This window comes from Corvus cornix, chromosome 7 (genome assembly GCF_000738735.6).
Source record: "Corvus cornix cornix isolate S_Up_H32 chromosome 7, ASM73873v5, whole genome shotgun sequence".
Classification (NCBI taxonomy): Eukaryota; Metazoa; Chordata; class Aves; order Passeriformes; family Corvidae; genus Corvus; species Corvus cornix.
The window spans coordinates 34,753,064-34,765,119 of NC_046337.1; the positions used below are offsets into that span (position 1 = coordinate 34,753,064).

At 52.0% G+C, this 12,056-nt stretch overlaps 2 protein-coding genes across 3 annotated transcripts; both read left to right on the top strand.

Moving 5' to 3' along the window:
- Positions 1-4,983: 4,983 nt before the first annotated feature.
- On the top strand, positions 4,984-9,160 carry LOC120410323 (maestro heat-like repeat-containing protein family member 7). The gene is made up of 10 exons (XM_039555547.1): positions 4,984-5,026; positions 6,113-6,319; positions 6,565-6,629; positions 6,744-7,073; positions 7,258-7,406; positions 7,663-7,810; positions 8,019-8,200; positions 8,283-8,420; positions 8,698-8,812; positions 8,981-9,160. The coding sequence occupies exons 1-10, from the start codon at positions 4,984-4,986 to the stop codon at positions 9,158-9,160; spliced, it is 1,557 nt and encodes a 518-aa protein (XP_039411481.1).
- Positions 9,161-9,323: 163 nt separating this feature from the next.
- On the top strand, positions 9,324-11,319 carry LOC120410308 (maestro heat-like repeat-containing protein family member 6). 2 transcript variants are annotated; one of them, XM_039555484.1, is made up of 6 exons: positions 9,324-9,535; positions 9,658-9,813; positions 9,973-10,074; positions 10,286-10,388; positions 10,623-10,679; positions 10,986-11,319. In XM_039555484.1, the coding sequence occupies exons 1-6, from the start codon at positions 9,353-9,355 to the stop codon at positions 11,120-11,122; spliced, it is 738 nt and encodes a 245-aa protein (XP_039411418.1). In that variant the 5' UTR covers positions 9,324-9,352; the 3' UTR covers positions 11,123-11,319. The 2 variants fall into 2 exon arrangements, with proteins under 2 accessions (XP_039411418.1, XP_039411420.1); XM_039555486.1 differs by lacking the exon at positions 10,623-10,679.
- The last annotated feature ends 737 nt before the right edge of the window (positions 11,320-12,056 follow it).

Consider the following 12,056-nt stretch of genomic DNA (forward strand, 5'->3'; position numbering starts at 1 on the left):
AGGAGATGAAATAGAAGAAGTGAGAGATACCCAACAGAAAATAATCTCCCACTTAGAAAGCCTTGATTTGCAAATTCCCTCAGAAAAAATCCAAAAGCCTTCACATGAAGTGAAATTTTTGGGAATTTGGTGGAAAGGAGGTATGACATGTATCCCACCTGATACCCTAACCTCTTTAGATCAGATTAAAATGCCTGAATCCAAAAAAGATCTCCAACATGCTTTAGGATTATTAGTGTTCTGGAGAAAACACATCCCAGATTTTCCATAATTGCCAGACCTCTTTATAACTTGTTGAGAAAAGGGACAAAATGGGAATGGACTGCTTCTCAAGAAGAAGCATTGCAATTGTTGGTTTTTGAAGCAACAGCTCACCAAGCCCTGGGCCCTATTCATCCTACAGATCCTTTCCAGGTGGAATGGGGATTTGCCTCCTCAGGGTTGTCAGGACACATATGGCAGTGTGGTCCTGAGGGTCCGACGAGGCCTGTTGGTTTTACTCCCGTGGCTTCAAAGATGCTGAAAAAAGATACACTCCCTGGGCAAAAGGATTGTTTGTGGTTAGCTTAGCTCTCCTAGGAGTGGAGAAGATTACATGACAACAACCAATTGTTTTGAGAGGCCCTTTCAAAGTTATTAAGACAGTCTCTACTGGGACGCCCCCACCTGACAGGGTGGCCCAGAGGGCCTCAGTAAGGAAGTGGTATGCTCAGATTGAACATTATTGTAGCGTCTTCTCAATAACTGAAGGAGCTGTAAAAAATCTGGCAATCCAAGAAACTGAAAACTTGGGTAGCAGCCAGGACAAACCTGCCTCAGTCATTAAAGTAGCCCCTCCTTTTTCCCCCAAACAGTCAGCAAAAAAATTTCTTGGTTTATGGATGCTTCTGCCAAGCGAGAAGGAAAGGTGTGGAAATATAAGGCCGTAGCCCTCCACACTTCCTCAGGTGAATGAATTATCACAGAGGGGGAAGGCAGCGCCCAAGTTGGCAAGCTGATAGCTGTTTGGAGTGTTTTCCAACGTGAGGCACAGAATAGTTCTCTTGTCTGTATCTACACCGATTCCTATGCTGTGTTTAAGGGATGGACTGAGTGGCTTCCTTTTTGGCAGCAAAATGATTGGGAAGTTAACAGAATCCCAGTATGGCAAAAGGAAAAGTGGCAAGAAATTCTAAATATTGCAAGTCAAGGGAATTTTGCTGTGGGGTGGGTAGCCTCTCACCAGACAGATGGAAATCCAGCAGGAGAGTGGAACAATAAAGCTGATGAGTTAGCAAGACTAAGTCCTGTGAAAAAAGATCAAATTACAGAGGACTGGGAGCACTTCCTAGAATGGTTGCATGTAAAAAGACAACACACAGGTGCAAAAGATTTGTACAAAGAAGCCCTTGCTCGTGGTTGGCCTGTTACCAGAGAAATGTGTAAAACATGCATATCAGCCTGTGAACAATGCTGCAGACGGCTAGAAAGACACCCTTTGGAAGATGACCCTCTGCATTTAAGAAAGGGTAAAGGCTTATGGGACGCGTGGCAGGTAGATTATATCGGCCCCTTTAAAAAGTCAGGAGGTAAACACTTTGGGCTGGTAGCAGTAGAGATTATATCTGGGTTAGTCCAGGCCAATGCTTTTAAAAGAGCTACAGGAGATAATACCGTTAAAGCATTGCAGGGATGGTTTGGAACTTTCCCACAACCACAAGAAATTCAATCTGATAATGGGTCTCACTTTACTGCCAAACTTGTACAGGATTGGGCAAAAAGCGAAGGGATTAAATGGACTTTTCACACCCCTTACTACCCTCAAGCTAACGGCATTGTAGAAAGGACCAATGGTCTCTTGAAATGACTTTTGAAAACACAGGAGGGAAATTGGGATGTTCAGCTATGGGAAGCTGTGAAAGGTGTGAATGATAGGTGGGGGTAAACGCGTGTCCCAAAATCACTGCCTTTTGCCCAACAGCTCCAAGCATAATTCCCTCACTACAGGGACCAAATGATTCTAAGAATCCTGCACACTACCCTGGGCAACCTGTTTTGGTAGACCTCCCTACTGGAGGAGGAGTACCACAAGTGCTAAAAAGCCCTCTGAATAAATATGCATGGGTAGCCTCTGATGCCCTAGGGAGAGAGCATTGGATGCATACAAGCTGGCATAATTCCATCATTTTAATTTTCTGCCTCTTGGTGGCAGACTCTGTTGTGTTTACTTTTCACAGAAGAACTCGGAGGGACATGAAGACCACATAAACCATGATAAGACGAGTAATACTTATCTGCATCCTACCACAACACCATGGCCAAAAACCAGCTGGGTGGCCATGGTCTGAAGCTACCATTAGGTACACTAGTGCTCTAGGATCCTATTCCAGAGATCGTCACCCAAACCTAGCGACTGTAGTACTGTACAACCCTGAGGTATACCGTCCAAGTGAATGGGCATAGGACTTGAAGGATTGGGCTAGAATCCTAAATGGAACAATCAGTGAAAAAATTAAGGTAGGATGCAGAAAAGTAGAAAGATCTCTCTGTGAGAAAGCTTCCACCATTGCAATAGCTGGGAATTTTCTAAAACCAGATGGGAAAAGCAATTTGCACCCCAACATTACAGCCAAACTCTGCCCTACAACAAAGTGGATGTGTGAAAAATAAACCCCCTTCACCCTGTGTTGTCGTCAGAAGAATGTCGGTAACTACACCTTAGACCCCAGTACCAACAATTGGCAAAATAACCCAGCAGATCAGCCAAATCTGAAAGGTTTAACTTATAAATTCAAAATAAAGGCCGTAGCAAAGCCCATACTGAGAGCAGTAGTCACATACCATGGTATAAGCAGCCCCTTGTGTTAGATAACAAGAATAATGTTTTCCCTTCCTTTATGGTACCAAACCTATACACAGTTATAGCATTGGACCTCACAGCCGTGTTTTGTTTACTGAAATTCAAAATCAAGATTGTTGGCTAAACTTAACTGCTGTACAATTTTCCCATAAAGTCATGTGTGGTAAAAACAATACAAAATACTGAGGGGAACTCGAAGTTGATGTTGTAATACTTAACACCCAACCACCGGTTATGCTAAGCCCGAGAATTTTTGAAATTGGACCTTATATAATCAGGAAAACAGGCCAACAACAAATATTGTTCAATCCAGCATGGTCCCTTAAACAAGTCAAATTGCTGATGCAAAACAATGTCTCAGAAATTCAGCCTGCTTGTTCACCTTTTCTGCAAACTTCCTTTGAGGGCTGGACAACCTGGTTGCAAAAGCGACATAAGAGACATAACCGGTGTTGTGGGAATAGGATTGGGAATCTTAAATAGTATTGATTCAGAAGTACTAATGAATAAATTGGCTGCCACAACTAGAGATTTGACTAAAATACAACCACCACTGCAGTCGTCCTTATTAGCCTTGGGAACCCATCAGTGGTTGTTATCGAACATATCACCAATTTGGGAAAAGGTAAATGTGAATGACCACAAATTGATAATTGATGCACTCGGTGCTACACAAAACAACATTTCTTTGGCTCTCAGCTGCATCCAGGCTCAACTGTGGATGCAGTCAGTTGCTGCCTCAATTATACGAGAAGGCGAAGAAGGCACTTCTCCTACTGAAATTCAGAAAATCATCTGGGACAGTGCCACTGATTTTGAAAGAGAATTCCAATCCTGGTGGAACTTAGTGGATTTTGCCTACAATCCCATCACAAACACAGCCACAGCCTTTGTACTAACCATACATAATGCTTTAGTGCATTCGATATTCCCTATCATTGCATTAGGGCTGAATCGTGATGGAGCTATTCTCTAGCTGTTTGAGCACAGAGAATGGGCCCATCAAATTGGTGAGAAGTGGCAAACTGTTAATTTGGAAACTTGTATTGTCCGAGAACAACAAGGCTTCATCTGTGAAAGTAATGCAATTAGAGCTCAAGACATTTGTTTAGACACAGAACTAAGTATCTGTCATTTTGAAATTCATCCTAACAAGATTCCTGAAACAGTGCTTGTGTATATAGGCAATGGATGTGCATGCTTAAGAACTGCTTGTGATAAAGTATTTATAGAAAATGTAGTAGTAGATACTAAAAATCATTCAAATTTTTGTGTTTGTAACTTTACTAAAATCACAGGATGTGATTTCTCTTATTTAGGCCGAGTTACTTCCTATCACCTTTTACAATCCAGTTACACACTGATCCACCAACTATTGCCTGCCTCCGTTGGGATGAACCTTACTTTGGTAAAGCAACTGTTGCTTCACCAAGGTTTAATTGAAATTTTGGAAAAGATCAAGAAATACCAACAGAAAACCTTGGTATCTGTTCATCACAATGGGAAAGAAATACATCGTGTTCTAGAAAGAGTAAAGAAAGATGCTGAACATGGGTGGTGGGATACTCTTTTGGGGTGGTCAGCTACTGCTACAGGTGTCCTGAACAAATTGTGTCATCCCATCGTTGTTCTCTTGATTTTAGTTTTGATTGGCTTTGTTTTATCAGCAATCTTATACATCATGAATTGGAGAATGATGAAACGGTTAACACAATTGACATCTGTAATAGATGTCCACAATTTGGTCAATATCCCATCCTCTGTGGACATACCCAAGGTTATTGACATGAGACGAACTGCACGAGTATTGAAAGAAGATGTGATAAGAAATTACATGTGTATTTGGATTAAAAAATTACATGTATATTTTGATTTAAAAATTACTTATTCCTTCTTTTTCCTTCTTTTTCTTTTCTTTTTCTTCCTTTCTTATTTTTTTTACCCTTTTCAGGGATATGCTACCAACATTGATGAGTCCTGAAGACTTCACAACAACACTACGAAATCGTGCTGATGGAGCTCTCTTGACGACAATCGTGAGTCACGGGGTGCTGTAAGAGATGGTCTGAAGATCCCTCATCTGCCTCACGATCATCACTGAGGACAGAGACTGAACACAGGAGTCCTGGCCTGACTGAGGTGGGATGTCTGCCAAGTGTTGCCTGCAGGTGTGCCCGTTGGGAACCGGTACGCCTTCCTGAGGAAAATTAGTGCAGGACACAATGGACTGTGTCGTTCTTGTTGCCAAAGCAGGAAGGACTGCGCTGAAGCGGAAAAGAATGACCTGTCCTGTATGACCTGTCCGGTACACCTGTCCTGTACCTGTTTTCCCAAAGCAGCGGGCCTCATAACAACGGCTGTAGGTTTCCCCCACCTCTTGGCCAGTTGCCCCTCGCTTCTGAAAAGGACTATAAAGGGACTTTCTGAAATAACTGAGATCGAGATCTCCCCACAGAAAGAAGACAAATCTATTGGCAGAAGACCACGAGGACTTCGTCTCATCCATTGGTAGCTATTCCCCCCCTTTCTTCCTCTCTACCCTTTTACTTTGTTTTTATCTCTCTTTCTCTCCTCTATTGCGTTACCGTGTTGTGGGCACTTAATAAAGGTGCACTGTTCTGATTAAAACTGAAATCCCTTGTGTTCTTCTATACTCAGATCGATAAACGAACCATCACGACCCCTGCTTGTATTAGCGGATCGTGACAGATGGCCTCCAGCTGGAACGTCTCCTAAGGAGGCCGTGCCAGCTTCTGTGAAAGACCCCGAGCCCTTCCTGTGGTGGTTGTGGTGGCAGCCGTGGGGGCTCCGGGTGCTGCCCTGAGCCCGCAGAGCAGGGGAGCGTTTGCTTATGGCTGGAGCCAATGCTAAAATCGCTGTTGGTCTGTCTTAGACACTTGGGGCAGGGGATTCCTTCCAACCTGGGCCACTTGGGGTGGGCTGGGGGCAGCCCCAGGGCAGGTGGCAGTGTGTGCAAGGGCCCTTTGTGACATGGTGCAGCATGGTCACCATGGGATTGAACAGGACAGGGTGTCCCAGGGCCCTTTGTGACACGTGCTGACATAGGGGCTGGCGGCAACGCGGCCACGCCACAGTGCTCGGAGCACGCGACGGGACAGGACGGGACAGAGCGGTGCTGTGAGGAGCCCCTGCAGAGTGCACTCGTTCCTTGCTGACCCGGAGCTTTTCCGAGGCGTTATTCCTGCAGGTGACCTCGGGGCCAGACCACAGGACTTGTTTACTTGTGGCCTTCCTGAGGCTTCTCTTTTGCAGGTGCCATCAAGGCACAACTGCACGACTTGTTCACTCAGAGCTTTCCTGAGGCATCTCTCTTGAAGGTGCCCTCAAGGCCAGACTTTGGCATGGCAGGCAGATTCCTCGGCCTGTTCAAAGTGTTCAGGGGCAAAAAGAGGGAAGGCCCTGGAGCTGCCTCAGCACACCAGCCTGAAGAGCTGAAGCAGTTCCAGCAGCCACGGGATGGTGAGTGGCAGAGCTGGGCCACAGGGCTGATGGCTGCAGCCAGCTTGGCCCCATCCCATCCTATCTCCTGGGGAGACATGCCCATGGACAGGATGGAAGAGGGGCCGGGCAAATCCCCCCGCAGCAGCTGTGCTCCATCCCCATGGCATCCCGGGGCTCTCCCTGCCTGGGCAGTGCAGGGCTGGGCTGCGTTCTCCAGCCTCTCCCGCAGCCCCTCAGCTCTGGCTGCGCTCGCTCTTTGCCAGATGCAGCCATGGACCGGACACAAGAGCACAATCTGCCCTGCAGCCGCTTCCGGAGAACAGCGCAGGTACCTGCAGCCATCCCCACCTGGGCTGGGCCTGCTGTCACTGCTCAGCCGAGCACTGCACTTGGAGCGCCCCATGGAACATCCCTCTCCTCCCTGTCCTTTGTTCTCCTGCAGATGTTCCGGAAGTTTGTGCGCGTTCGGCGTAGAAAGACCAGCACGACAGCAACTGAGGGCACAGCTGAGCCTGACTCTGGGCTGACCGAGCTCCAGGCAGAGCCTGATGTCAACACAGATTCACCTGAGTGCTCAGAAGACTCTGACAGTGCAATGAATGATCAAATGGTGAAGACACTCATGGTACTGACTGAGGACCTGGTCATCACAAACACCGACATCGGAGACACTCAGGGCATTGCAATTCCTGACACCACGCCCACTCCCACTGGGATTCATGCTCCCAGTCTGGGTTTTTTTGAGGAGAGTGCTGTTTCTTCTCAGCAGCAGGTAAGCAGCGTGGGGCCAGGGCTGGAGGCCTCCAAGGATCGTGTGCCCCCTCAAGCCATGGCTGCTGGGCCCCCTCAGACTTTGAGGCCAGCACATTGCAGTGGGAAGGGAAGCACTTCTTGGGGGAAGCTGGGGAAGTTGCTCCCTTGGACAGTGCTCCAAGTCTTCCCCATGCCTCCTCCAGGTGCCAGCCATGGTGAGGAACATGCACCAGAGACTCGGGTCCCATGTCACTGTGGATGCCAGGCTGTCCATTAACATTCTGAGGCTGGCTGAGGAACACCCTGTTGATGTGGTGCTGACCCTCCTGCGCTGTGCCCCATCGTGTGACAGGTACAGGGCCCACCTGCCTTGAGAGCTCAGGGCTCACCAGCCCTTAGGGCCCATCGCCCTGTGCAGCCTGTCCAATGGGGTCTGCCAGACAGGCGGAGAGCTCCAGGACCCTCGGGCCCCTCTGTTTCCTGAGCCTGCTGCCATGCTCCCGCCCGGCCCCTCAGGGCACCGGGGCTCTGTCACCTGGGCCCCCGCAGCTGCACAGGGCATGGGACTGTGACTGAGACGCCCCTGACACTGAGCTCTGATCCCACAGAGCTGCTGCAATGATGTGGAGAATCATAGGCTCGTCGGGACCAACACTGGAGAAGGTGCTGCCAACACTGCTCTGTGTGATGGAGCACTGGCCTCTGCACAGCATGTGCACCTCTGATGGGGACAACAAGGATGTTTTTGCCCTGGCTGTGAGTTTCTGGAACTGGCCTTTGCTCACCCCCAGGTCGCCTCTCCAGCAGCACTCCATCCTCTCCCTGCCTTAGGCGCTGGGCTGAAACCTGGGCTAGGGGCAGGCTCAGGGGGCACCAGGCCCAGTGCTCCCCCTGCATCTCCCCTTGGGTTCTGCCACATGGACAGATCAGCACTGAGCACATCCTTGGGCTGCTTCTTTTGCAGGCAACTCTGGTGCTTTGGATGATTTTGCTTGAGTGCCACAAGGCAATAATCCTTTATTCTGGGCGCCTGTTTGTGGCTCTGCTCTTCCAAGTTGTCATCACCACCCAGCAGATGCCAGAGGAAGTTGATCACTTCTGGAGAGCATGCCGGGAGGAACACCGCCTTCCCACCAACCCCAACAGGTCCCAGTCCTCCTGTCCTTCCCATGCCCTTGTGGTCAGCGCCAGTGCTCCCAGTGTGACCTGGGCTTTTCTCTGCACATAGGGTTGCAGTGCAGGCCATGAAGGCTCTGCTCTGTCGACTGCGATGTGACAGTGAGGTGATGGCTATGGAGCGCAAGAATGGCTGGGACATGCTGCTGTGTGCTGACACCCAGCACGATGCAGTGGCTCTGCTGGCCAGGTGAGAGCCCTTTCTCCCCGCTGCCCCCGGCATTTGTGCCCTGTGCCCGAGGTGCCCCACACAGTCCCTGTGGCCATGGGCCAGAGGGCCTCGTCACTGAGGGACAGCCAAGGACACTGGAAAAGGCTGGCAGAGGAGGGTGACCAGAAGGAGCCACCTCCCAAAGCACCCACGTCCCCTGCAGGGATGCTGGGGAAAGACCGGACCTCTGTGAGTCACTCATGGGACATGTTTGCACCCCCACCTCAGGATCTTAGTGCCTTTTTCCTCCTGACAGGGAAATGCACCGTATCTTTATCCCCTTGTCTCCCCTCATGGCATTCCACCTATTCAAGCGGCTCAGCAGGGAGGAGCCACGCTGGGATCTGCCCTTCCTGGCTTTCCTTGTGGAGGTGAGCCTGATGGCCAGCGCTGCCTCGCTGAGCTGCCTCCCAGCTCTCTGCCCTCCCGTAGCCGCAGCTGCCTGGGACGGTGCCCGCGCCCTGCGCTGCTGCCTGGGCCCAGCCCTGGGCGCAGCCCTGGGCGCTTCCGGGCTCCTGTCACTGCCCTGTGCCTTTCAGGTCCTCAGGTGCCTGGACTTGAGTAAACACGGTAACAGCGTCTTGGAGATCATGTCTAGGTACCTGCAGAGCGAGTGCAGGGAGAGGCATCTTCTGGCACTCAGAGGCCTCGTGGTGCTCAGCAAGGATCCCGTGTTGGTGAGAAGGAAGCAGTGGCTGAAGCTGCACTGGGGAAAGTAGCCACATGGGCTTGATTGGGCTTCAGGAGCTGAGGCAGCTGCTCCCAGCTCTCCTGCCTCCTGGCTCAGCTGCCTAAGTGCTTCAGGACAGGCCTTTGGCCTCTGGGCCCTGTGGCAGCAGGGTGGGGTTGCAGGGCCAGGATGGTGTAGGCAGTGCAGCCGTTCATGGCTTCACAGCACAGCCTTGTGTTCCATGCAGGCCAGAAGAATGTGCAGCCTGTCCCGACGGCTTGTGGAGCTGCTGGGTGATGCAGATGGATATGCCATCAGCATGACCCTCTCTGTGCTCACGAATATGCTCGAGAACGAGTACATCGTGATATCCAGCACCACTGCCCCGAAGCTGGCTGAGGCACTCCTGCCACTCTTTGATAATGTAAGGCTGTGTCCGCAGCCTTACAAAGTTTCTGCCCAGGAACTTTGTGTCCTGTGGATTTTCAAGCGTTTTCCCAGCTTTGCCTTGAGAAGTTGATGCTGAGGTCTTTTCCTTTTCTCCAGGACGACAGCCATGTGCAGCTGCTCTCCATTGACCTCTTCTTCAAGGTGATGGACTTGGTAGTGGATGAGGGAATAAAGCCCCTGAAGAGAATTGTGAGCCAGAGTCTGCTCCCACTCCTCTTTCACTGCCATGATGAGAACCGGAACGTGGCAGAGGTGAGATTTTGCGTGATGCTGCTGCATCCCTGGGAGGGGGCTCAGCTGCCTCCTGCCCTGGTGCCTCCAGGGCTGCAGCCTCCTCCTGGCCTTGGCACAGGGACATGAGTCCCGTGTCCTGTGCTGCGGTGCCATCTCCCGGTCTCGGTTGCTCTGCAGTCCTCTCGTGAAATGCTGATTTGTGTGACCCGGTTCCTGAAGAAGAGGAAACTCAAGCAGCTGGTGAAGAAGGAGAAGATGTTGAAATTCGGCAAATGCCTGGTAAGGACAGCCTGGAAGCCCCAGCCGCAGCCTGGAGAAGCCCCCTGACTTCGGTGACCAGCTGGCAGCTGTGCCCCTGCCCACCCGGCACCAGCGGCTGCTGGCCGGGTCTCGGGGCTGTGCGGGCAGGGGAGGCCAGGGCTCGGCGCAGGGAGCGCCCGGCCAAGGGGCCGAGCCCGCGCCAACCCTTCCCTCCTGGCGCTCTCTGCAGCTGGCAGAGGACAGGAGCCGAGCGGCCGAGCACTTGCGCCGGGCCCTGCCGTACCTGTACAGCCCACAGGAGCCCCTGCGAGAGGCGGCCGTCAGGTTCATTGGTGAGCCACGAGGCCGGGGCCCCTTCCCACCCTGCCGCAGCTCGGCCCCGGCCCCGGCTGCTGCCCCGGCAGCGGGATCCGGGCCCGGGGCCGTGGAGCCCCGCCTGCCCTCGGGCGTCAGGATTCGGCAAGGACCCGGGCTGAGCCCTGCCGGGGGGAGGAGAGCCACGGGGCTGGCAGCGCTGCTGGGAGGGAGCTGTGCCGCTGGGGCCGTGACAGGCTCTGTGTTCCCAGGGAATGCCAGGGTGTTCTTGAGGGGGCAGAAGGAAGAGCTCCAGGTCCTCAATCAGGGTGAGTGAGTGCAGCGGGCTGTCAGTGGGGGCTGGGTGGGGTGAGCTGCAATGCCTGGGCATGAGGCTCCAATCCCTGCGCCAGCTGTGGAGGGCTTCCTTCCCTGTGTGGACTCGGGATGGCGTGGGCAGAGCACAGAGGGGTTTCAGGGACACGGTGTGGATTTGTGGCCAGCACCTTCGGGCTGATCCCGTTTGTCCCTCCTCTCTTGTGGCAAGAGCAGGCTGAGATGGCCCTGGCAGGAAGGTCTGCTTGGATTGCCACAGATCCAGGCTCTGACCATGGCTCTGTTCCTGTCTCTTCCAGCCATTCAAGCTTCGAAGAACGACGCCGGGCCATTCTGCTCTAACCGGAAAATTCAAGCCCACTTTGCCCAAAGAGCTGAAGAATTAGGGTCATCTTCTGGATCCAGTGAAACAGTGTCCCAAGAGCAGCACCAGTAGACAGTGAAGAGGACACCAGCTCCAAATGCTGCTGGAGCTCCAGGCACAGCTGATGCTGGGCACAGCTGAGCCTGTGGGAAGCTCGAGTGGCTTTAGCCCTCTCCCTCCCTTGTAGATAGCTCCATCCCTCCAGCCCCCTTAGACCCTGCCCATCCCCTTTTATCCCTCCCAGCTCATCCCTTTGTTTCGCCTTCTATTAATAAACAGTTTGGCTTCTTCACTTGACCTGTGTCTCTGTGGAGCTGAAGCGGCGCAAAACCTGAGCCCTGGGACACACAGGCCCCTCCTGCCATTCTCTTCTGTGCCGTGTTTCGTGCAAAGACACAGAGGAACGAGGGCAGCTCTGGCTGGAAGGGCCCCTGTCCTGAAGGTCCGGTTCCACAACACTGTGGAGTTCAAGGTCTTGCTGAGCACCCCGAAGGCCAGTAGTGGGACAAGGACCCTGCGTGTCAGGGACCGAAGTCGGGTCTAAGGCCCTGCCATATTTGGTCCACTGTTGTGCATGGCGACAAGATAATGAAGAACAAACAATGAAGGAAACCTTCTTGTTTAACGGGTGGGAATTTGACCCTTAAGAGAAACAATGGATTGGTCAGTTGGTGGGAAGTTACCCTGTGAAAGAGGAACAATACACAATGGAGCTGTTGTTGGCGTGGAGCTGGTATCATAAGCCATTGTGGCCTCATCTCACGTGCTGGCCACGTGTGAGATGACGTCGTAATTGGAAAAATTCCACACCAGAGGAGGAGGTATCAGTCCTGGGTATGGGGTGGATGGGCGAGAAGGACAAAACGCACACCCTTTGGATGCAGGGGATACCCTGAAGGTGCAGGGCCTGCCTCCCCTCCCACCTGAGCACCATGCTCCATGTCCTTCTCCTGCTCAGCGGCTTCTCCCGAATCCAGGGGTTGGTATGTATTATTTCCTACAGCAA

What these genes read in the sequence shown, in the direction of transcription:
- LOC120410323 (XM_039555547.1), top strand. Translation starts at nt 4,984, where the DNA reads ATGTCTGCCAAGTGTTGCCTGCAGGTGTGCCCGTTGGGAACCG. An exon ending in AGGATGTTTTTGCCCTGGCT is followed by an intron (nt 7,811 to 8,018) that starts GTGAGTTTCTGG and finishes CTTCTTTTGCAG; the next exon opens with GCAACTCTGGTGCTTTGGAT. An exon ending in GCAGTGGCTCTGCTGGCCAG is followed by an intron (nt 8,421 to 8,697) that starts GTGAGAGCCCTT and finishes TCCTCCTGACAG; the next exon opens with GGAAATGCACCGTATCTTTA.
- LOC120410308 (XM_039555484.1), top strand. Translation starts at nt 9,353, where the DNA reads ATGCAGGCCAGAAGAATGTGCAGCCTGTCCCGACGGCTTGTGGAGCTG. An exon ending in TCCTGCCACTCTTTGATAAT is followed by an intron (nt 9,536 to 9,657) that starts GTAAGGCTGTGT and finishes CCTTTTCTCCAG; the next exon opens with GACGACAGCCATGTGCAGCT. An exon ending in AGAACCGGAACGTGGCAGAG is followed by an intron (nt 9,814 to 9,972) that starts GTGAGATTTTGC and finishes GTTGCTCTGCAG; the next exon opens with TCCTCTCGTGAAATGCTGAT.